Source organism: Papaver somniferum, unplaced genomic scaffold, assembly GCF_003573695.1.
Source record: "Papaver somniferum cultivar HN1 unplaced genomic scaffold, ASM357369v1 unplaced-scaffold_132, whole genome shotgun sequence".
Classification (NCBI taxonomy): domain Eukaryota; kingdom Viridiplantae; phylum Streptophyta; class Magnoliopsida; order Ranunculales; family Papaveraceae; genus Papaver; species Papaver somniferum.
The window spans coordinates 13,722,999-13,747,932 of NW_020622381.1; the positions used below are offsets into that span (position 1 = coordinate 13,722,999).

The 24,934-nt window shown below is 36.9% G+C and overlaps 2 protein-coding genes across 2 annotated transcripts; one reads left to right on the top strand and one right to left on the bottom strand.

Annotated features, from left to right (window-relative positions):
* Positions 1-4,261: 4,261 nt before the first annotated feature.
* LOC113332839 (pumilio homolog 1-like) lies at positions 4,262-10,468 on the bottom strand. The gene is made up of 7 exons (XM_026579340.1): positions 10,397-10,468; positions 10,191-10,255; positions 8,780-9,430; positions 7,938-8,739; positions 6,717-6,798; positions 4,522-4,588; positions 4,262-4,382 (listed from the first exon to the last, which is right to left on the bottom strand). The coding sequence occupies exons 1-7, from the start codon at positions 10,466-10,468 to the stop codon at positions 4,262-4,264; spliced, it is 1,860 nt and encodes a 619-aa protein (XP_026435125.1).
* A 10,501-nt stretch (positions 10,469-20,969) lies between these two features.
* LOC113332957 lies at positions 20,970-23,119 on the top strand. Its single transcript, XM_026579450.1, has 2 exons — positions 20,970-21,625; positions 22,056-23,119. Exons 1-2 carry the CDS (start codon positions 21,088-21,090, stop codon positions 22,613-22,615), a joined length of 1,098 nt encoding a protein of 365 aa, XP_026435235.1. The 5' UTR covers positions 20,970-21,087; the 3' UTR covers positions 22,616-23,119.
* Positions 23,120-24,934: the final 1,815 nt, after the last annotated feature.

Below are 24,934 nucleotides of genomic sequence, written 5' to 3' on the forward strand. Positions count from 1 at the left end.
TCATTTCCAAAAACACAGATAGACCCTTCTATTCATATCGGATGTAGACTTTTGGATGAACCACATAGCCTCCAATTCCAACTTCTTGAAAGGTCCTCGCAAACTGGTTAACTTTTATGGTCGGTGCAGTTGGCATTAGTATGAGGTCCACCAACACTTTTGCATGATTTTCAGCTACAGGTAAGCCATGAGCCGTACGTCCAAATTCACCAGTACAAAGTCGACCAACAGCAACAGTATCTTCATCCATGTTCAACAATGAACATTTATCTCCATCAGGGGCACCTGCTGCTGATCGAGCTGGTGATGTCTCAGCTTCATGTGGAAGCGCCTGAGCAGGTGAACTATTCTGACCAGCTGAAGCAGTCTGAGTAGGTGAAAACGCAAAACCATGTGCATTATCAAAGTGGTTCGAGGAAATATATGATGCTTGTCCAGATTGGATGTCCTGCACAACGTTACATAAGGATGCAAAGCTGGTAAGCAGAACCTCCATCTTGCCATTTATCTCCTTCACCTCATGTTTGAGTTCTCCATCTTTGCACTTCAACAACTTTGGCACGCGCATGAGCAGAATAATCATATTGTGTACGAGAAATAGGACCGACAACACCAACTCGTCCCCTAGAATCCTTTCCAAATGCTTTAATCAATGCATCCATTTCATCTACCAGCACCAGAACCTAGTTTTTCATTGATCTCTTCTTGCGCCTTCTTAAGGATCAAATTGCCCTTCCGATGGCCGACCTTAGTTACATTTCTAGAAATGGGAAGTCCATTTTCATCTACCAGCACCACTTCTGCTGCCATAGTAACCTGTAAAGTAGCATTAAAAAAAAATCTATGTATAGAAGAAATGCAACTTACTAAGATAACACAAGTGATATGATAAAACATAGAATCAAACATGATAAAACAGAGAATCAAATATGATAAAACACAGAATCCATGTATAGAAGAAATGCAAAGGATCACAACCAGAAATGCAGCACACAACTTGCAACGATGACAGGCATGATTCTAAACTATATCAGCGACACATAACAGTTTCTCCAAGCTCTCATTGTCAGTAAGAGCTGACTGATAACTAGTAGGGATTTCTAGATGATCTACTGCGCATGTTAACCTTTGTTGTGAATGCAATACCAAAAACCATCCCACTTCATCAGGATCCTTTGAATAAAATACTTGAGTCGCTTCAGATGCACGAATAAACGGCTCATCCATCACTCTCTTAGTGCTTTGTAGCTTAGAAAAGTTGACATTTATTGAGTTTGAGATTGGATCAACTTTGCACCCGTTACTCTTATCTTCAACTCTGACCCAATCACAGTAAAAAACAACTTCCTCGAATTCCATATAGTTCAACTTTATAATCTGTTTAATGACACCATAATAAGTAATTTCAGCTTCCACCAAATTTCTGTCTGTGGACTTTGCTCTATGTCTTGTAATGGCTTTCATAGACACGCCACTGTTCTGTGTTACAAAACCCTCCTCGTAATCATGACAGCTAAAAGAAAAGTCATGGGTTGGTATTTGTTATACGATTGCGCCTTGAAGAGGGGTCCTTGCACTAGTCGCGAAAGTATTGATTTTGTCTCTTTGGCTTCTATCATCTGTAAGAGAACATGTGTGTCAGTTGGGCGACAAAAACCACAATATTTGCAGAGGAAATAAAGATGCAGTTTTAACTATAACCATGGACCATGTTCACAAAATCTAAATGTAGTTTTAACAAAAACCATGGACCACGAAACATGATAAGAGCGATCATCAAAATCTAAATGTAGTGTAATATTATCACAAAATCTACCACAATATGTATAGTAACTACAAGGGAAAGCGGAAATAAAGCAACTATGAATCTAACATATATATGGTACCTCATCGCGTAACCATAAGAGAAAGATTTTTGGCCCTTTCTTGGAAGAAAGATTTTCCTGACTATTAAAGTTGTCGTTGTTCACGTATAAATCATACTTCCTACAATGAAAGAACAGTTCAGCGGAAATTAGATTGACAATCCAATAATCAAAGAACATCTAACAACTATGAAGTTAAGAAGTTATACCTATGCCATTCATCTATTCCCACATACTTAGACAGAAGCCACCTACGAGCTTGCTGATATTGTACTTGAGTTAAAGTAATAGCTTTGGCAGAACTCAAAGGAATCTCATCGGAAAACTCATCATCATCATCTATAAAGGCCTGTCGAGTATGTTTATGAGTCCCACCACCATCATTTGATATGTCCTCCATACTGTACAAGATGGCTTCTCGCAACACATATCCTCTTGCAATGCAGCCATTGATGTACCTTTTATTGCGCACCAAACCTTTGTAACCTTTCATCAACCTACAAATATCGATCATAAAAGTTAATAGTTCAGTAATAATAATAAAACACTCAAGTTACACATTAACTAACAAGGTAAGTTCGGTAATTACCTCTCAAAGGGATACATCCATCTAAATCTGACAAGACCGCAAATCAAAGCTTCGTCAGCTAAATGCACCATCAAGTGGATACTTATAACAAAGAAGGAAGGAGAAAAGTATTTTTCCAATACACAGGTTGCTTCCACTAGAGTAGTTTTTGATTTTAAAAGTTGTTCTCTGTTGATTACCTTCGCCCACAAAATTTTGAAAAACAAACTTATCCGAAGAAGAGAAAGCCGCAAATCTTTAAGTAACGAAGGCGATGCATGAACTAGTAACGGAAACAAATGTTGCATAAGGACATGATAATCATGAGACTTTAAGTTCTTCAACTCAGGTGGATCAACACTGACGCAAGTGCGAAGATTGGAACAAAAACCAGATGGCACCTTTAATGATGCATGATCCTTCCAGTATAAAATACAATCATTGATGCATGCATCATAGGTTATGTAATCCATCCCCATTTCTTGTATCAACTTTTTTACATCATGGAACTTACACGACAGTGTATTTCCATCAGGAAGCAACTCCTTAAACAATTCTAAGAGTGCAGTGACACCATTGTCAGAAAACCCATTATTGGGTTTTTATGTTATTTAGTTTAATAACAGCATACAGTGGTGTCTTTCCCTTAGAACATGAGGGATATAAAGGTTCTATAGCACGCTCATAAAAATCTCTTTTTTTCTTGCTACTACTAGTATCCTCATGAACCCTACTGTGTACGCCAACATTCTCATCTACACTACAAGCGGGATTAACGTTCTCAGCAAAATCTTCTACATTGTTCTCAGCAAAAACTTCTACATTGTCAGCTGAATTTCCTAGATTGTCTCCAATTCCTACGTTGTCAACTGCAACTCCTACATTATCACTTATGGGTTTACCTTCATGTGACTTCTCCCCATAGAAACGCCACAATGTATAGGTCAACTGAATACCATTCTTGACCAAATGATAATCAATTTCACCTAGAGACAGAGGTCCTTTACCATTCTTACAACTGTTACAAGGACAGGAGAACTTCGTCCTGCCACCAGCATTTTCACGCACAAACTCTATAAATGATCTTACACCTTCTAAGTATTGAACAGAAGTACGCGCACATTTCATCCAGCCTTTATCAACCATTGATACCTAAATGATATCTATGTTAACATTCAGGCAAAGTAATAACTACAACTGTAATAACTAAATGATATCTATGCTCCCATGATCAAGACGTGGTTACGCAGGGGACTTGCACATATGTATTTGCAAGTTTCCCTTAGCATATGATTCAACAAAAATCTATATTCGAGTAAAAAATTGAAAATCCAAATCTTAGTTACAATCAACCAAATAAAATAACTTAGTCCTAGTGGTACAGGGTTGCCGAAGCCCTGCAAGTTAGCGTCAGAAACATCCCCTGAAAGAAGAGAGAATGAGCTACAAGTAGCTTTTGTAAATCACCACTAGGACTGTTATCATCATGCTCACAGAGTACATAAAACCAGACTTATTTATACACAACTTAACATACAGACTAATATAATCATGCTAATACCACCTTCTATTATAATCAACCAAATAAAATAACTTAGTCCTAGTGGTACAGGGTTGCCGAATCCCTGCAAGTTAGCGACAGAAACATCCCCTCAAAGAAGAGAGAATGAGCTACAAGTAGCTTTTGCGAATCACCACTAGGACTGTTATCATCATGCTCACAGAGTACATAAAACCAGACTTATTTATACACAACTTAACATACATACTAATATAATCATGCTAATACCAACTTCTATTATAATCAACCAAATAAAATAACTTAGTCCTAGTGGTACAGGGTTGCCGAAGCCCTGCAAGTTAGCGACAGAAACATCCCCTCAAAGAAGAGAGAATGAGCTACAAGTAGCTTTTGCGAATAACCACTAGGAATGTTATCACCATGCTCACTGAGAATCAGTCAATATCAAAACAAAACTTCCTAACTTTAGTTCATTTAAACTTAAAAAACTACCTTAACATGAAGTAAAAGTTCAAATCACGATGAGCATATTTATGGAACATACAAACTGGAATTTAGGTTACTACCTTAATAGATTCCGTAACCGCTGCTTCTTTTCTGTTTGGCTCTTGCCAAAAGGATCCTCTCCTGGCTCTGCAAATACCAAAGATACAGAACAACATTAGCCAAAATTTTAAAATGTATCGACTTTGAATCTCTTTTGAAGATATTGTACATGATTCAACATTGTGAAGTTATAATCACCCATTTATTCTGCAATGATAAACCCAAAGCATATGTCACAACAACACACACTAATGCGAAATCCAGTACTCATCATGGACAGCTGTTGTAACTAGCATTTTATCCCAACCAAGAAGCTCAAAAATCTCACACTTGAAGTTCATTATGACATTTATTGATTTTTTTTTCAGATAATAGTAAAACATAGCAACTTAACGAATATAATCAACACGTTTCCTAGCTGTCCCAACTCAACCAAAACTAGAATAAGTCATCTAAGCCCATACAAACTGGAATCTAGAGAGTGCTGGTGCACTCACTTTCATATGAGAGAATCAATTCCTTTCTTCTTAAGCAATTGACTTACTCAAATGAAAGAGAGTGCTCTAGCTCTCATCAAACATTCCGATAGGAACGACACGATTTAGTATGATAAAAACATCATTCCAAATCTTCAAACTTCAAGTCTTCAAAATTCTCCAAATCCCAGTTACAACCAACTGACCTAAAAATTAAACCCAATGGATAAAACAAAGGCATGAAAAGGGATAATACCTGGGTTATTTTTTCACAAACAACTGCAGTAAAATAATCCCAGATTAGTGCTTCTACCTGCAGTAAAATAAATGAGAATCATTAAAATCAAAACCTAATTATCAAAACCCTAAAAGAAAGATGACCTAATAATCTTGCAGAGGTATCAAAACCCAAAAAGAAAGATGACCTAATTGTCAATCGTGCAGAGATATCAAAACCTAATTAAAATCAAAACCTAATTATCAAAACCCTAACAAAAGATAACCTAATTATCAATCTTACCAAATAATTACTGGCGGATCTAGATCGATGGAGCTTAATTACGGCAAACAATGCACAGCAGAGAGTAGTTGAGATGGAGTTAAAAAGAGCTCAGTTAAGAAACTGACATGGAGACGGGAGAAGTAAATGGAGATGGAGTTTTTGGGAGAGAAGACTGAAGAGAGAAGAAGATAAAATTTCTGCGGTGTAGGTAAAGGGGGAAAAATGTACTCGATTCATTCACACGCTGCTCAGTAGGGTGTTACCGAGTGCTACTCTGCACACGGTTCTTTCACACGATTTTTTTCCAGCAGTTACTAATCGTAACCCGGGCTGGGCCGTCACTAAACTAGTAAAATTTCGTAACCAAACAGTTGTTGTTACTAAATTTTCGTAACTGAAATTTCCGGTTACGAATTCGTAACGACAACATGTTGGTTACGAATTTTAGCTACGAATCACAGAATATGGTGTAGTGCTTACGCCAGTACGCGAACGCTTGCGCATACTTAGGTTCCCCGATTTCTCAAGCCAACAGGTACGCGAATGGGTACGCATACTATGGTTCCCGGACATGGATTACATATGTGCAAGAGTACACAACATGACATATCCAATAATGGTTAAGTGGTCTAAACTCTTATTTCAATCATTGAAACTTTCTTAGAGGATGACAATAGTCGTTTTCACACACTATTAGCATCAAAGAAATTTTCAAGTTATTGAATAATCATAACGAAACATTCCAAGTTTACATCAAATGATTGTATCACACAAACCATGTAAGATGTTTCTCAGCAATTTTCACATGATCATCTTTTGACTTGCGATAAACTTGGTCGAAGCGAAGGCTTTCCAACACATATTCCGATAAATATGTAAGCGAGTTACACTCAGATCGAAATCTCAAATGTGTATAATAGAAACTATATCGTAACACGACTTATGTCTCAATATAGGAGATAGAGTAGAAATAGGCTTTCCAAGTGATAGATGAGTTTCAGTCTCTACATACCTTTTGTTGATGAAGTTCCACAAGCTCTCCTTAGTAGTTCTCCGTCTTCAAATGATGAACGCCGTGAAGTCTAAGGCTCAATTACACAACCTATGTCCTAATCCGAGACATCTATAAGTAGACTAGAAATCAAGACTTATAGTTTTGATCACTAACATTGACAAACATGCTTGAGATAGCAACGCATGCGAGTTTGACCGAGCAGTGCTCTCACACCATCCTTACCTTTACCACTAATATCAACTTCTTTATCACCTTCACCAACACTAACACCTTTATCATCGAAACCACCTCCTTCAGTAAAATCCTTGAAAAAAAAAGGATAACTAGTACACCACCAACTTTTTGTTTTGGAACCTATATGGACAATCTGATGCAGGGCGGAAGCGTTGAATAAAATTAAATCCAAAACAACATGTTTCCGAGATACCACTCTCAAGGAAAATACTAATTTTCAATTAATCAAAATCTTCTCCTCTAATATCAAAACATGGAGCTCTTTATATAGATAACTCCTTATCAATTAATAACCAAATATTTTATTTAATTATTAAAAATACTTACTACCTTATCTAATGGATATTTTCTAAACTAATAAAATACTAAAATAAATACTATTAGATACTTCTAAAAGTTACCTAAATAATAAAAGAGAAAATATCTTAATTAATTAAATATTATTTGCTAAATAATAATAATAAATCAAAGAAAAATAACAATAAACGAGTATATTCACTTTCCCTAAATACTCCACCATTCTCCTCTTCTCAAAAAAAATTCGCCCTCGAATTTTGCCAGTATTTGTTGTTGGGTAAATAATTCTTCGATGAAAATTCTTATAATCCTTCAACTTAAATAATATTGACATAATTACTATTGAACCGGAAAATACCTGCGCATCGAAATAGTGAAGTTGATGTTGTTGATCCACCTGATTACATACTGCTTCAAGAGAATATGGACCAACATAACAAGAATATAACATGATCTCATCATCAGGGTAATCATCATAGACCGGTGGTGAATTCCAATCCACGATAACTTCATATTCTTTAGTTCCAGAGAAAGAAAAAATATCATCAAACCTTTGGATTTCAAGCTTTAATCCGGACTCCAACGAATCTCGCGGATCATGTGCAACTCCTTGAAATCCTTTCTCCTTGTCGCCAAAGAGATTTTTGTTTTCATCACCGGTCACTTCCTCCACTCATTGTAGGCTAGGACCATGATGGGGCTCTTGGTGATGATGCATTTCAGCCAATAGGAGGGTGAGCGCCTTAACCTTCCGTTCTAGATCATCTACTACCACTTGCTCTTTCTCATCGCTGAGAGCGGCTCTTCGAACAACACCATAATTTCTTCCTCGAAACATGACGCAGGAGCGTTGCCTGTCTCTGAACCAACTGATGCAGGGCGGAAGCGTTGAATAAAATAAAAATCGAAAACCACATAATCAACAATTTCCGAGAGTTCAAAACTCCTGGCTTTGTTGGTTTTGAACTCTTCGAATAAGGATGATCCATAGCTTTCTTCTACTTTTTCACCATCACCAGAGAGCCAAGATCCTAGAGATCCTCCAGTTGTGCCCCTCAACATAGAAGGAAAACTAGAGATCCTCTGATTCTGTAACATGGGGCTTCCAGATACCACTGAAGGAATAGATCTGGCCATTAGGTTCCTAGAATGTTTCATGCCGTGACCAAATGCAGGACTCCTTAAGTATGGATGAGTCAAACTACTAGATTTATCCAAAAATGGCATGCCATAGGGATTCTGTTGGGCAATTAGTGCTTCAAGATAAGCCCTATGAAGCGCAATCATATCTACATGTGAATAATTCCTTCCTGAGAAAGGGTCTTGTGGGCTTGTTGCAGCCTGTGCTGTGTGATCAGAAGCTCTTTGCATACACTGTACATAAAGAGGGTCCACAATTGGGACCTGAGAGCCAGACCTCACTTGATTTCTGTTTCCATCTAGACTTCGTCCCATACTGATAGAAAAATTTGCACCTGTATCGAAATGATTAACTGAATCCTGTCCATCATTGATGGGATATGTCTCAGGCATATGGCCAGGGAAGCTCCTATCTGGCATATCTGTACTCTGATAGCGAACAGCTTGGTCAAAACTTGCAGACCCAGCATAAGGTCCTTTCTTGTACACATTAGCAGAAGCAGATGTTCCTTTTCTGAAGTTTGATTGCGCATTGCTATTCATCTCAGAAACACTTGTATCTGTGAGATTGTGGAGTATTTAGGGAAAGTGAATATACTCGTTTATTGTTATTTTTGTTTGCCAACTCCTTGTATATGGAAGGAATTGGCAGTGTTACGGCCTCAGTCTTCTTGACCAGATCATTCTGCAGGCTCTGACTATGATCATTTGGCATACCAATATGGAAACTAGGCTGGACATCAAATTCCCGTTTAAGCTGGGATAGGTCGTGACCAACTTCATCAACAAGTCTAGTTTTAGACAGGCTTAAACCAAACAAAGAAGCTGCAATGGAAGCACGATCCTCAGTTCTTGAAGGAAGACCATTGAAGGTGTTTGCGTCAAGAACATTGTTTTGGTCAACTAAACTACCTCTTCCTCCTACTGGAGGAAAACCAGGTCCAACAGCCCTGGCTGTCAGATGAGATTCAGGGGTAGTACTTCTTGGTATAGATGAACCCACAGCCGATGCAAATGTATGAGAAAGGGATGATCCAGAACCTTGAACCCTGACTAGCCCGGGGGTAGTAATCCTGGATTGTATGCCATCTATAGAGTTTAATCCACTGTGCAATTGTGTCACTTCAGAATCAGGAGTACCCATTGGATCAACATCGCTGAAAGCATTACGGCTAACTGGGCGTGAGAGATGACCTGATACCAGTGTAGGTTCACCAAGTTCTTCCTGGATCATATTGGCGAGACTCTTCCTCTTTTCCCCCAAACTGATGCAGGGCGGAAGCGTTGAATAAAATTAAATCCAAAACAACATGTTTCCGAGATACCACTCTCAAGGAAAATACTACTTTTCAATTAATCAAAATCTTCTCCTCTAATATCAAAACATGGAGCTCTTTATATAGATAACTCCTTATCAATTAATAACCAAATATTTTATTTAATTATTAAAAATACTTACTACTTTATCTAATGGATATTTTCTAAACTAATAAAATACTAAAATAAATACTATTAGATACTTCTAAAAGTTACCTAAATAATAAAAGAGAAAAAAATCTTAATTAATTAAATATTATTTGCTAAATAATAATAATAATAAATCAAAGAAAAATAACAATAAACGAGTATATTCACTTTCCCTAAATACTCCACCACAATCCTTGTAAAATCTATACGTTTGGTTAAGAGACTGTATTTAAGATTGTTTTATAACAAGGTAAACCTAATATACACCCGAACTTTTCACGTTACAAATTCCAATAAGAGCAAGTCTTGTAATCTATGTTCCAAGATACTAATTCAACAAGAACAAGTCGTGTAGGTTATTTACAGTTGAGCTAATACAACCTAGGTTTAAATACGTACAACCCGTGATAATTCAATTATAGATAAAAAATATAATGCGAAAAGAAATAACACAGACACCAGAGATTTTTTTTAACGAGAAAAACTACAATCTTGTAGAAAACCCTTGGATCTAGTCCAGATTGAAAACAAACTAATTTAAGTTGTTACACTAATTACCTACTACCAGATTTCAGACTAGATGTAATACCTGCTTCAGTTATATTCGTACACCTATAGAACTCCTAGCAGAACACCAATTCTCTTTAGGAATTGTTCTTGTGAATCTTCCAGCAGAACTCCAATTCGCTTTGGAAGATGCTCTTAAAATCTTCTAGCAGAATGTTAATTTTCGTCAAATATGCTCCTCAACAATTAGGGTTTACCGTTCCGTAGTGTAATTGATTCTTCCTCACAAGATCACCTAAAAATAATCTAGATATATCTTTATCTATCATATCTATGGTTTATGAAAAACACCTAGAAACAGGTCAAATAAGATAGCTTGCCTATGCTTTAAGATCCCCAAGTAAAGTCTTTTGAAATCTCACTCTTGTTCGTGAAGAACAAAGATATGGAAAATAACCTTATGCAACACAGACACAATTTTCCAAGGGAGAGTTTGTGTGGTTACATTAAACCTATATTTATAATGAATGATCAAGGCTAGGTTGCTTGGAAACAAAGCTACCTTGTTTAAGAAAGGAAACACCAAGTAACTTGATCAAAATAGGCCTTTAGTCACGTATTCATCGTGAACTGTTGCCAAAAGTTCGTGTACATTTCCTATTTACGAACTCAACTTTAGCCACACATATAATTGAGTTGTATGGAAAAGCTAACATAATGGGGCATTTTTCTAACCTTACCTCTGATTTTGGAGAATTTTTCTAAGTTTCCCCTTCTATAAATATATATACACTAAGTAACCATATACAAACTTATGCGAACAAATATTAACTTGTCAGAACAGTCTGTAATGAAAATGAATACCTTCACATGTACTACCTTACTCGGGATCAAAGTAATGTGTGACATGAACACTAGTTCACGAACTTACATAGGGATGTAAGTAATGTTTATTGAACATTAAGGAACCTAACCTAATTCATCATTATCATTATGAATAGAGGACTCTCTGCAACAAGGGTGAATAATCTATGCATGTTGTGCATCTTTGTTGTTACAAAGAGTCGTATTCCATAAACCTAGGTTTCTTTGTGAAACATAATTTGATCACGACTTAAAGACTTCACACACGATTCATAAAGCACCGGCAGACTATATTTTACCTGATAGATCTTTGAATATGGTATCTTATCTTGATCATCATAGTTATTATCTATTATAAGGTCATTCTCTTCTAATATAAATCCATTGAAGAATTACAAATTAAGAAATAAGATTTAAAGAAACTATAAGGATTTATTCGTCTTATACCTTGTAAATTCCACAAGATTACGATCTAAGCGTATACTTAGATGGATCTTGTGAGGTAAAATCAATTACATATCTCCATAAGTTTTGAAGAGTTTAAATATAATTGTGGAGGATTGCTTTGATATCTCCCTTTCCTTTTAATTCCATTCAATCAAATATTTTCATTACCTTGATTATAATATCTTAAGGAAATCAAATAAGTGACATGTTGGATGCAGGTAAACACTAGTGTTTATGAAGGATTGTGGAGAAACTACTAGACATATAAAGAACGTCAGCTAGGGAATCAAGTGCATAGGGTCTTGAGAGATCCATAATACGGTGGGGTCACAACTACAACTGAATAGCTCGGAAGGAATATTCAGTCCCAACTACATTCTGGTATGAAGTCTAATAATACTAATCTCTATAGTGGCTTAATACAATGTGCTTAAACTGGACGAGCTCCCGAGGTTTTCGGTTATATTGTAGTCTTCCTCGTTAACAAAGTTTCTGTTGTCTTGTGTATCACGAGAAGTACGTTATTCAACCTAAAAAATTTGTTCATGGTAAAGATCCTACAAAACCTATTCTTGTTGACAAGACTTTATCTTGCTGAATTGAGATCCTGAGTTTTGACCAAATCATTCCAGGTTGGCCTTTGTATCTTGACCAATTAGATCATCCAAAGGTACCTTTGTATTTACAATCGGTAATAAGGATCTTGTCAAGACTAGTTCTTGCAGTATTAAGATTTAAACATATTGATTGTACAAGGTTCGTCCATACAAGTTCACGAACAAAAAAGCTGGTGGTGTACTAGGTACCCTCTCATTTTCATAAGGCTAAACATTGATGGTACAACATATACAAAAATCAAAATCAAGTGATGCAATCATACAAGGGGTTTTGTGTATAGTTTCCTAGTTGCATCTTTGAAAATCATGAATCTAAATGACTCTATTATGACTGAAACTGAAAATGTGTTGATGGCGCTTACAATCACTAAAAGAATGCACTTCGATAAAATCATCGTTGAGGGAGATTGCTTGCAACTATCATTAATTTGAAGCATAAATCTTCTACTATTTTCTGGAGGTTTTGAAGATTACCTAAGGATATTGGTTACTTGTGCAACATTTTAAATCAGTAAACTAATCTTTTATAGAACGAGATGTTAGATCATTAGCACATGATCTCATCAACCACTCCATACGCCATAGAGGGGCAAAGAACGTCAAGATATGGACTTGTATAAATCTTTCGGAGCCGATGATGACTCCAATTTAATGTGGTGGTATTGTAATATACATACACCCCGATTTTGCAGGTAGGGTTCGCTAATTGGAATATAAGTAATGGTTTGTCCTTTCTTAACACTGAGATCTTTCAACAAAATTGTATCCAGAGTTGGCAACAACTCTGCAGTTAAGCGTGCTCGGGCGGGATAATTCAGGGATGGGTGGCTTTTTGCGAAGCTTCTCCTGGATGACCGCAGTAGTGCACGTTGAAAACCCCACACTTTTGGATAACCGCAGTGGCTAAGTGGAGACGATATCGGTAAAAGACGGAGTTATTACATAGTTGAATACTTGTTTGCTCTTGTTGTTTTTTCTTTCTACATTTTTGTTGCTCCTTGATATCATAAAAAAGAAGAAGATTATTTCAATGTTAATATCCATATATACCTTATCAGGTCTTAAAAGAATATGGGGATTATCACATATTTTTCACTACAGTTATTCCACATCAAAGATCAAGTTCCTATCTTGAGGGTGGATTCGGGAAGCCATTTTAAATTTCCTAGCCTTTGGGTTGACCGTGTGCGTATTTTAATCGCACGTAATTGGTCGATCACTATAAAAATATTATAATGCCCCGACTGAAAAATATGCAAGGATTTGGGTGCAAGCTCGGTTACTGTTTGACGTTACTCAAGTTTGAGTCCGTTTTTATGCATATTCTCTAATGAGTGTGTACATGTAATCCCACTATTTATTTAAGTTTTTAAGCATATAATGAGGGTTGATATTCCAAACACATATGGTAATAACACAATCTGTTAACTAATCAACTAATTAAATTATCATGTCAAATATATATTCTTTAGAAGAGTATGCACAAAAATGAACTTCTCAAGTTTTATACATCATTGTATATATTAAACTAACAAACCTAGTTTGTTGTTGTGTATTTGTTACGATGATTGAACGGGATTAAAACATATTATCTTCCTATTTCGCCAATATTCTGGTATTGTAATATTCCGAACCCCTCCCAACATCATGTTGAGACAAACTTATTGTTGGTATCCTTGTTCCTTTGGGGTCTTTAGACATTTATCGGTCTTTTTCTTGTTCTAGTTTGCAACTTGGATAATTTATAAATTTACCAATCTTTTCTTGAGAAGACCGGTTCGATCATGGAGGCCTCTTAGAAAAGTCAGAGATCATCTTAGGATTAACATGAATTCTCTGAAATTTGTTAATCTGCTTATCTTGATAGAATTATCTCATGGGATAACACATGTGGAGGTTATTGTTTCGATAGGTGTTGATATGAGTTATGTTGTTGCGATTCAGGGTGATAATCTTCATTATCTTCACTTTTATTACTACATATTCATTTGCTTTTAGTTATAATTCAAATCATTTACATTATCTTTTGTAATGTTGTGGAGCTTGTACCAATTCTTTTTGGGCCGGAATAATTAAGATAGTTGTCTAGCCGGAGAATTTGAAAGTTCTAGTTCTATTAAATAAATTTTGGAGCTTCCAAAAATGGCATTCTCCATTGTTAAACTCAGCCTTCTATTGGTGTCTATCCTTGGGATTGATTCATGGTAGAAGTGTACTATTCTGAACTTCTCCGCTGTCCAAGGACGGATGATTGATCCTTCCCCTTGGGGCCGGGATTTATTGGGCAGTAGACTTTACTTTAGTGTCATTGTTTTTATTTATTCACTTCTTTTTCTCACCATGTTCAAACAACCAAAAACACTATTTCTAAGATCTAAAATTTTTGAGTTTTACTGGAGGAATAAGGAGCTTAAGTTTCTTGAAAGGTTCAAGGGTACTTCAAATTGGGTTATTTTCTCTGAAGAGGCGGCTAAGTGGACATCTGATGCAGTTTTGGAGGCGGTAGGAGGATTTCCAAGTCATGGACAAAAATGGAGTAGAAGATTTAATCAAGCAGTGTTTTTGGTGGAAGTTCTTTCAAATAAGAATGGTATTTTCCTGAAGATTTCAAAAATAGAGCCAACACAGGATTTAAGGACACGGTGTGTTTGCATACCAGCCGGGGATGAAGGAAGCACATGGAGGAGATTCAGCCAGTTTTTAACACCATTGGCACAACAAGAGTCTCAGTTATGTTTTTCAGAAAGTGATTTCCCTGACTTAGATAAAGCTTCTCAAGGAATTGTAGAGGTTCCGGTATCGTTAGGGCTGTCTGTGGAGGTTATCAATTTTCACAATGGTTGACACTCTATCTCACAAGCTATACAGAGACACTTTCAGTGGACGGGTGATCTCAATTTGCGACCATTGAATGGGAAAAAGGCTTTCTTCGAATCTCCATCTGCTGAGATTCATAGTGTGCTTCAACAACCAATTATTCTACGGGTGGGTAAATCAAAAGTTTTGATTAAACAATGGAAGTTGTCAGATTTTTGTTTCGATCCATTGGGTGCTTCAAAACCTACTCACTGGATAGGAATCAGAGGTCTTCCATTTCATTTATGGGAAAAATTAAACTTTGCATGGATCTGCTCACCTTGGGGTGTATTGACTGATATCCATACGGATACTTCGAACCTTACAAAGCTTAACTGTTGCAAGGTTTAGGTTACTTGTGATATTAATCACATACCAGCAGTAGTAAAGTTTGCAAATCTTTTGCTGACTATTGAATGGATGTCGGAATTATCCCCAAACAGGAAGGTGCATTTTGACACACATCTTAGGGATGTGGCTTACCGTCAGAAATTAAATCAAAATGCCTTATCGGTGCATCACAATGATCATGATCCTGGACTTCATGATGATCATACCTGGGTCAAACCTAGACTCAGGTCAGCGGTGGTTATTCCACGAGAATATAACGCCGACGATATTGCACCTCCCTGCACCTCTAGGCTGAAGAATTCAATGATTTTGGAAAAATCTGTTGGCCATGCTAACCATGCTAACCATGCGAACAATAAGCAGTTTCAAATGCAACAGAATCTTGGGAATTCAAATGGGAATCGATATATTAGGGGCGTACACTCAGGTTGGGTGGAAAATCCACTTTATAACTGTGAGTCAGCTTTTAAATCGTCTGATTCTTCAGCTCAGCGGTTTAATTTGAACTCGGTTTTGGGTCAGCGGCCAGGAATACTTTCGGGTGCGGTTTTAGACCCGAATTTGGTTCCTCATGACTCAAGCCACTCAACTAATGAGGGTCGTTATATGGGCGAGATGGTGTTTGGAGGCCCAACGGTTTTAATCCCGTGTAAGCGAGCTCCAATCAGGCCTGCCCATGACTCGAATGAAGCTGGTACGTTGGATCAGCCATCGATTACAACAAATTCAGTGGGTTCTAAGATGGATACGGAGAAGGAAGGAAATTCAGGTAGGGAGTTAAACCGAAATATCCATGAGCCTATTATCTCTGTGTCATTGGATGCATCCTCGAGTTCAAAACAATCATCTATAAGATCTTCATCTCAGCCATTAATTTTGGGTGGATTAACTGATATTTCACCTAATACAGAAGCTCGAGTTTCAGCTGCTCAAACACAATCACAGCCTACTTCAAAATCTTAGGAAGAGGAAATCGATGAAAAAATCAATTTTCATATTGTTTTCAATAAGAGATTGGGTATTGATTGTGAAACACCAGTCTCAAGAGAAATTTGTAGAGACATGATTATCAGATTACACAAGTATGAGAAGCAGCAGCACGATGAACCTAATCAATTCGATGGACTGGAAATTTTTGATGAAGATTCAGATGTTGATAATTGGTCGGAAGAAGAAAAAAGAGGTACAATTAGCATTTCTAATGATATTTCCCCAAATTCTAAAAACAGTAGTGATTCAATTTTACCTGCAAGTGGTTCTAGGGTTCCTTGCGGTTAATGGATTATAAAATTCTCTCTTGGAATATTAGGGGATTAGGTGATGATTTAAAGATAACAACAATTCGTAATGCAATTCGTAGAAATCATGCCTCAATTGTAACAATTCAAGAAACTAAAAAGGAGCTGATAGATGATACTTTGGTTAGAAAACTTTGGGGAAATAATGGGTGTGACTATGTATACTTACCATCAGAAGGACGATCTGGAGGGATACTGGTTATGTGGAATAGAGCAATTTTGGCTATGGAGGATAATCTTATTGGAGCTTTTTCAGTTTCAATTAAATTTAGAAACTTCTCTGATAACTTTAATTGGATTTTTACGGCAGTTTATGGGGTAGCTGGTCCAGCAGATTATGCTCAGTTCTGGCAAGAGATTGATGATATTCGTTTGTTGTTAACAGATCCTTGGTTGATTGGTGGCGATTAGAATGCAATGTTGTATCAGACTGAAAGGAACAACTCTGGTGGATGTCTTAGGAGCAGAAGGTGTTTTAGAAAGTTTGTAAATAATCATAGGCTAATTGACATTCCTATGTCAGGTGGATGCTATACCTGGACAAACTCGGAAAGTCCTCCTATTCTGGTTCGGCTTGACAGATTTGTCTTCACTGCAGAATGGGAAGAAAGATGCATATCTTTAGTGCAGTACAGATTAAGAAGGCCAATATCTGACCACACACCTATTTTATTGGACTGTAATGCAGGTAGCATTTATAGGCCACCTTTCAGATTTGAGAATTACTACTTGAGTCATCCAGACTTTTTAGTGAACATGAGGGTGTGGTGGGATAATTTGACCTTCTTTGGCAGTCCAAGTTTTATACTAGCTAAGAAACTTCAGGCACTCAAGTTTTTCATTAAAAAGTGGGGGAGAAAAACATTTGGTTCTTTGCAGCTTGAAGTAGATAATTTGGAGAAGCTTATCGATGTTTATGATAGCTTAGAGGAGATAAATGCTTTGAATGAGGATGACTTTGTAGTAAGAGAGACTACAAAAGTTAAGCACAATCAAGCAACTTTGAATCTTGCAAGGAAGTGGCATGCAAGGTCAAAAGGACAGTGGCTTGCAAATGGAGAACGAAACTCTAAGTTTTTCCACAAAAATGCATCTTATAATCAAAAAGTGAACTCAATTAATTCTCTTATTGTCAATGGTGAAATCAGTCATGACAAAAAGATAATAAATGAGGAAGCAAGGAGATTTTATGAGAATGTATTTACTGAAAATGTTAGTTTGAGGCCTACATTTGATAATCCGGATCTTCCTTCAATTAGTATTCATCACAACATCATGTTGGAGAAACCGTTTGAAGAAAAGGAGATAAGGAAGGTGATTTGGGGTTTTGGGACTAATAAATCACCGGGTCTGGACGGCTACACTATGGAGTTTTTCAAAGCTGTATGGGGTGTAATCAAAGTGGATTTGATGGCTGTAATGAAGGAATTTGAAACTACCGGAAGATTATATTGGAGACTAAATTGCACAAACATTGTGCTGATTCCGAAATGTGATGGGGCTATAAGTATGCACAACTTCAGGCCCATAAGCCTTATTGGAGGCATATACAAAACCATTTCAAAAATTCTTACCTAAAGATTAAAGGTAGTGATGCCTTCAATAATATCAGAATTTCAAGGGGCTTTCGTGGACAACAGGCAGCTTACTGACGGCATCCTTATTGCTTCGGAATTGATTGGTGCTAGAGAGAAAACAAATATACCGGATCTGGTGGTGAAGGTGGATCTGGAGAAGGCGTTCGACAACATCAGCTGGTGTTGTTTGGATTATACTTTATCAAGGTGTGGTTTTGGTATGGTTTGGCGAAATTGGATTAAATGGTGTTTGTCTACTGCAAGGTTCTCTATGACTATAAATGGCACTTCCTCAGCAATGTTTAGAAGTGGTAAGGGCATAAAACAAGGTGACCCTATTTCACCCTTTCTTTTTATCATGATTGTTGAAGTGTTGTCTGTCATGATCAAGCTAGTTGCTGGTTTTAAACCTTCTGAAAATGCTTTTTCTATCACACATTTACAGTTTACGGATGATTTGATAGTGTTTCTAGATAATGATGTCGAGCAGATTCAAAATTTGAAGAACATCTTATTAGCTTTTGAACTAATTTCTGGATTGCGAGTCAATTTTAAGAAAAGTGTTGTTGTGGTAGTAGGGAATGCTTTGTACACTGCTGAGTGTGCATTGTTATTTGGGTGTCGAATGACTTCATTTCCTATGAAGTATCTAGGTATTCCACTTGGTAATAAGTCAAAAGCAGTTGGCGTTTGGGATATCATTCTGCAGAAGTTTCAAAAGAAGTTGAGCATTTGGCAACGAAGATACTTATCTAAAGGAGGCAGGTTAATGTTAATTAAGCATGTGTTGTCTAGCTTACATGTATATTATGTGTCATTGTTTCAGTTGCCTGCCTCAGTAGAAAAACAAATGGAAAGAATATGGAAAGAATTATGAGGCAATTCTTTTGGGGTTCTTCAAATAATAACGTAAAGAAGGGTTGGGTAGGATTCAAAAAGCTAGCTTTATCTAAAGAAAGAGGTGGAGTAGGATTTAAGAAGCTAAGATTAATGAACATGGCTTTACATGCGAAGTGGATATGGAGATATGGGAAGGAAGAGAAAGCTTTATGGCGGAAAGTAGTCAATCATAAATTTGACGGTAATCCGAAAGCGTTCTATCATCCTCAAACAACAAGCCAGTGGGAAAGAGTCTATGGGCAGGTATTCTAAAAAGTAATTCTACTGTGGTTCAGAATTCAACTCTTAAGGTTAATAATGGCGACATGGTTTTGTTTTGGAAAGACATTTGGTTAAATGGTCATGCTCCAATGATGTTGTTTCCGGCTTTATTCAATCTTAGTAGAAACAAGGATGTCACTATTCAAGAAATGTTAATGATGTCCAACAATGATACATGGAATTTTGCTTTCAGTAGACTACTTAACGATCAAGAGATTGAGGATGTAGCACATCATTTGAATTTAATTCCGGCTATTAACAGTGACAGTGGTGGTGATCAAAGAATCTGGCAGCCAGGTAATAACATTTTCTCGGTTGCTTCTTGTTATAAAACTTTGGAAGACGATGGATTACTGGTATTTCCTTATAAATGCATATGGAATCCAAGAATTCCACAACTCTTTGTCATGAGGCGGCTCCTACTTTGGATACATACAAGAACATAATTGTGGTAAATGGATGTTTGCTGTGCAAAAAGGATGCTGAATCTAATCAACACATTTTCCTACATTGCGAAACCACAAGGTTAGTTTGGAATTATTTTCTGAACTTCTATAATCTAAGTTGGGTTTTCCAAGCTTCAGTTAGGAACACAATCTGGGAATGGAGGAAAAAGAAGACAAACAATTCTCACCCAATACGTCAGCGAATTTGAGATATCTACCCTTTCGTAATTTGGTGGGCGATTTGGATCGAGAGGAATGCATGTTTGTTTAATGGGCAGTACAAACACCTTGATTCTATAATTGACAACGTAAAGGTGTTTGTGTATAACTGGTGTATGGGCACGAATATTTTTCAGGATTACTCTCTGGATTTAGTATTGCATAATTGGGATGCAGTCATGAGATAGATGTAACTTTTTTTGTTTCTTTTAAAAACTCTCGAATAATTGAGCTTTTCTTTTGCTTTATCTATCAATCTACCACTCTCTTGGTGGTGAATTGATTTTTCCTTTAATATATTGTCCTATTTGAGTAAAAAAAGAAAGTTCTATTAAATTTCTCAAAAAGGAGAAAACATTCTTTTTAACTGTGTATTTGTTGGCATCTGTGGCACGTCTTTGTCGATCATCCAAAAGCATCAACGCACATAAAGTAACCCATATTCAGGTCACATTCCTTTTGGCCGGCTAAAACGAAACATATGAACATTTTTATCAATTTTTTGTTACATTGTACGCATTGTCAATTTCTATTTATCACGCGTAATGGGTTATTTCGTTACTGAGGATAATTCGTCGTTACTGAGTAACCCATATCGAAATGAAGAAGCCGTTAACGCCAAACTAGACACATTCAATTTTCTCCGTCATTCATCTACTTTCTAATTCTACAGCGCATTTACTATACACAGCCATATATACAATCACAGTACCTCACGGTACTCGCCACAGAGGTGCACATGTCAATGTTTCAGACTTGAACTCTCCATTAATATATTCATAAAAACACAACGCTCAATTTTCAGTGGCCTAACTATTAGGAGCTCTTTTTCTCTGTCGAGCTTAAGCAATGTTTAATTCTTTGATTAAATCCTAATCCCAATTTAAAAATAGAAATTAAAGTCCTTTAATGACGTTGATTTGTTATCTACTCTTTTAAGGTTCTCCTTCACATACACTGCCATACGTTGATTTTTACAATCAACTTTTTCGTTGCGTCATCAGTAATCACCCATTTAATTCTTTTTCATCGTCTCATCATCGCCTAATCCCACACTCCACCTACATTTTGAAGATTCTCATCTCATCCGTTGACCATAATGGCTTACAACCATGTTCTACAGTATTAACCTACTGGTCATCCGATCCAAGTTCGCCATCACCTACAAAAGAAAAGCTAAACCCCCTCCTCTTTCACTCTCAAATCTCTTATTCTCTCTAATGGCGTTTCTGTGCTCAACGAGATGTCTACTACTTCTCTTTTTGATCTCAGCCGTTCCTTTAGGTTTCATCATATCACTAGAGAGATCAAAATCATCAACACACGTGTACGAATACAAATCTAATGGATGGTTACGAGAGTGTAGTAAATGGGATGATGTTAACCATAGATTTCTTGTATCATACATGGAAGGCGGTATAGGTGAAATCGTTGTATCAGACAATGATCATCAAACAGTGATTGCAGAAAGAACAGTAATCAAAGAATCTGAATTGTCAGGGAACGCATCTCTAGGAATCGTAATCGATCGGCCTAGAAATCGTCTTGTTGTTGCTAGTGCTGATGTTCTTGGGAATTTGTTCAGTGCTGTTGCTGCTTATGATTTGACTACATGGAACCGATTGTTTCTTACTCATCTCAGTGGATCAGGTAATCATTTTTTTATTTCTTTCTGATTTCTGATTTTTTTCCATTTATCAGAAGCAAACAGGTCTTGGTATTTAATTTGGTGGGTCCCAGTTATGCACAAAATTAGGAACGATTAAAGTATTTTCGGCCGTAGATGATTGGAGATCAGAGCTAATTTTCCGTGCCTGATCATTTATATACAGTTAGTTAAAAGGATGTTTGGTTGAACTACTTTTCGGAAACATATACTAAGTATATATTGGTAGTTAAAATTTCTGACTTCAAAAGCTGTCTGTAGAGTATATCTATTTTGGATCAATTGTGGAATTAAAAAAGCAATTGCCAGTTTGCCAACTGTGGAATTTTATTTTCTGTCCCCTAAAATGTGCACGTTTTCTTCTTCTAGTCATCTGTTGGTATGTGGTAATATTGTGCATTTGCATTGTTGCAGGGGATGGAAAAGCATTTGCAGATGATGTAGCAGTAGATGAAGAAGGCAATGCATATGTTACAGACGCCAAACAGAGTAAGATATGGAAGGTAGGAGTAAACGGGGAGCTTCTAAGCATCATCAAAACCCCGCTGTTCACATTTAAGGAGTGGTATGAAAACTTGATTGCGCTTAATGGAATTGTGTATCACCCTGATGGATTTTTGCTGGTGATTCACACTGTTAATGGTGCATTGTACAAGATTAATACGAAAACGGAAGAAGTTAAGCTAGTTAAGTTAGTTGGTGGAGGTTCATTGAGATTTGGTGATGGTTTAGAGCTTTTAGATTCAAGTAGGCTTATAGTTGCAGGAAATCCTTCTGCGAGGCTAGTTGAGAGTTTAGATGGATGGGAAACGGCTACAGTTGTAGGTAAATTTTTTGGACCTTTGCATCGGGTAGCAACTTCCGCCACTGTTAAAGATGGGAAGGTTTATCTAAATCATTTGGTTGGGTTCGGAATTCCAAATGGATGTAGAAAACATAACTTTGTTGAAGCTGTGTTCAAACCTGTTAAGTAAGTCTCTTCAAAATGGATGTTCATTACTTGTTATTGTGTATCAACATTATTACAGGGGGTAATTTGCGTTACCTCCCCTGACAAAGATCATAATTTGAGTTACCTCCCCTACAGAACAAATATTAGTAAAACCTCCTCTCGTCACTTTTTCCATCCAAACCCGGTTAGCTGAGTCAGCTGCTTCGTACAGCTGGACAATTTCTTACACTGGATTTTATACTTTCCCATAATACCCTCATGTATGATCAGAACACCTAGACACGTGTTATGGTCGGATTTTCTGAGATTCGACCGTTCAACGGTCGAATTTGTGCGGTCACCTTCAACAGTCACCTGCAACGGTCATCTTCACCATCCAGTTCTATATAAAGCAGATATGAAGAGAAAATATTTTGCACCTCTCCTTAAATCCATTACCACAGACCTGCTCTTTTCAAACAAAACCAATCTCACCATCTGAAGTGCAGCCAGAACTATGGGTGATTCATCTTCAAACTCCACCGATGTAAGTAAAACCACCATTAGAGGAGGTAACACTGATTTTTATATTTACAGTTAGGAGGTAAAACTAAAGAATTTTTCATGTTTTTGCAGTGTGTTGAACATCTGTGTAGGTGTCAAATTTGCAGGGGAACTACCTTCACCTTCAGCTTCCCATTCCTTCACCTTCATCTTTCTATCAAACATCAGACCCATCATTTTCAAATTAAACCCTTCAAGGATCCTGTGCAGAGGTTTGGATCTTACATCCAAACTCCAACTATTAAAACTTTCTGAAAAATTATTTGTCACATGCTCACATTTTGAAGTAGTATCAAAAGTAGATCTTGCCCACAAATGTGTTGGGATATCAACAAACCAATCCCTTGCCCTCTTATTATCTGTTTCCATGGTAGCCATATACTTATTGTGATCTGTGTTCCTGTAGGCCTTTGTTGCACCCCATGCTAATGTCTTCAAGTGAGTCCCCTTGTGGCCTTTGGTCTTAAAATTCTCAAATATGTGTCTAAAACAGAATCTATTCCTTTACTTGAATGAAACACTTCTTCAAGTGCTGGGACCAATCCCTTCTGCCTATCTGAGATGAATGTTAATGGAGCAGGATGTTCTAGCAATCTATCCTTGATTTGATTGAGGAAAATAATCCAATTTTCCTTGTTTTCACAATCACAAATAAACTTTTCCAGAGGATACATACCATTGTTTCCATCAAGTGACACTGCAGAAAGCAACACTCCACCATACTTTCCTTTGAGAAAACACCCATCTAGATCTATAAATGGCCTGCATCCATCCTTAAAACCAGTTAAAAAACATCAAATGCCAAGCAACAATAACTGAAGTCATGGTCAGTATCAATGGAAACAACACCTATACTCCTTGGATTCTTTTTCATTATCTGATCCATAACCTCAGGTGCTAACTTGTACCCATCTTCATAAGACCCAAACTTCTTTGTTAAAGCTTTACCTTTACCTTTCCAAGCAAGCCAGTAACTAAGTACAACACCATACCTTGTCTGCAGTCTACTTTTGATCTTTTTAGGTTGCAATGTGTAATCATCTTCATTAATATCTTGTTCAATGACACTAGCTACCCAACTTGAGTTTGCCATCCTATTGTAGCCAGTACCAGTTCTACTCACACAAATATGCTTAAGAATATACTTAGTGATCTTGATAGTATGCCCATCTGGTTGCTTGTTGTAAACAAAAAATCCCACAAAGTGTAAAGTTAGATATCATTAAGTTACAAACAAAAAAAGGCCCATACTTAAATATGGTATAACTAGGCTTGCCTGTTAGCATAGAGTCTGAATGGACACCTTTTGACTTTGCATCTGCACCTCAATCTGGTTGGATCATCCTTAAACTTCTCAACTTCAATACTGTTGGCAATGCAAAATTTAGTTACAAACAACTTATACTCTGCCATATTGGGCCACATCAACCCTTCCTCAACCTCTTCAGTATCACAAGTCCATTCAGTAACTTCCTCACTCTCAACATCAGCATACATATCATCATATTTCTGGTGATCACTTTTATATTCATTGTACCTTGCATGTTCTTCTTCTCCTGCTTCCTCATCCACATCAGTATCAGGTTCACCCTCATCATTAAATTCACCTTCAGAACTTGATGAATTGCCACTATGATAATCATCTTCTATTGGAAGTTCATGTATTGAAGGAGTCTTCATATTGGTGCACTCTGGTAGTACATCAAGCTCTTCTTCAGGCATATCTAACAACTCATCCACAATATCATGTTCTTCATCTAATGCAATAATTGATTCCTTCCTCTTGTTCTTCTTTGTT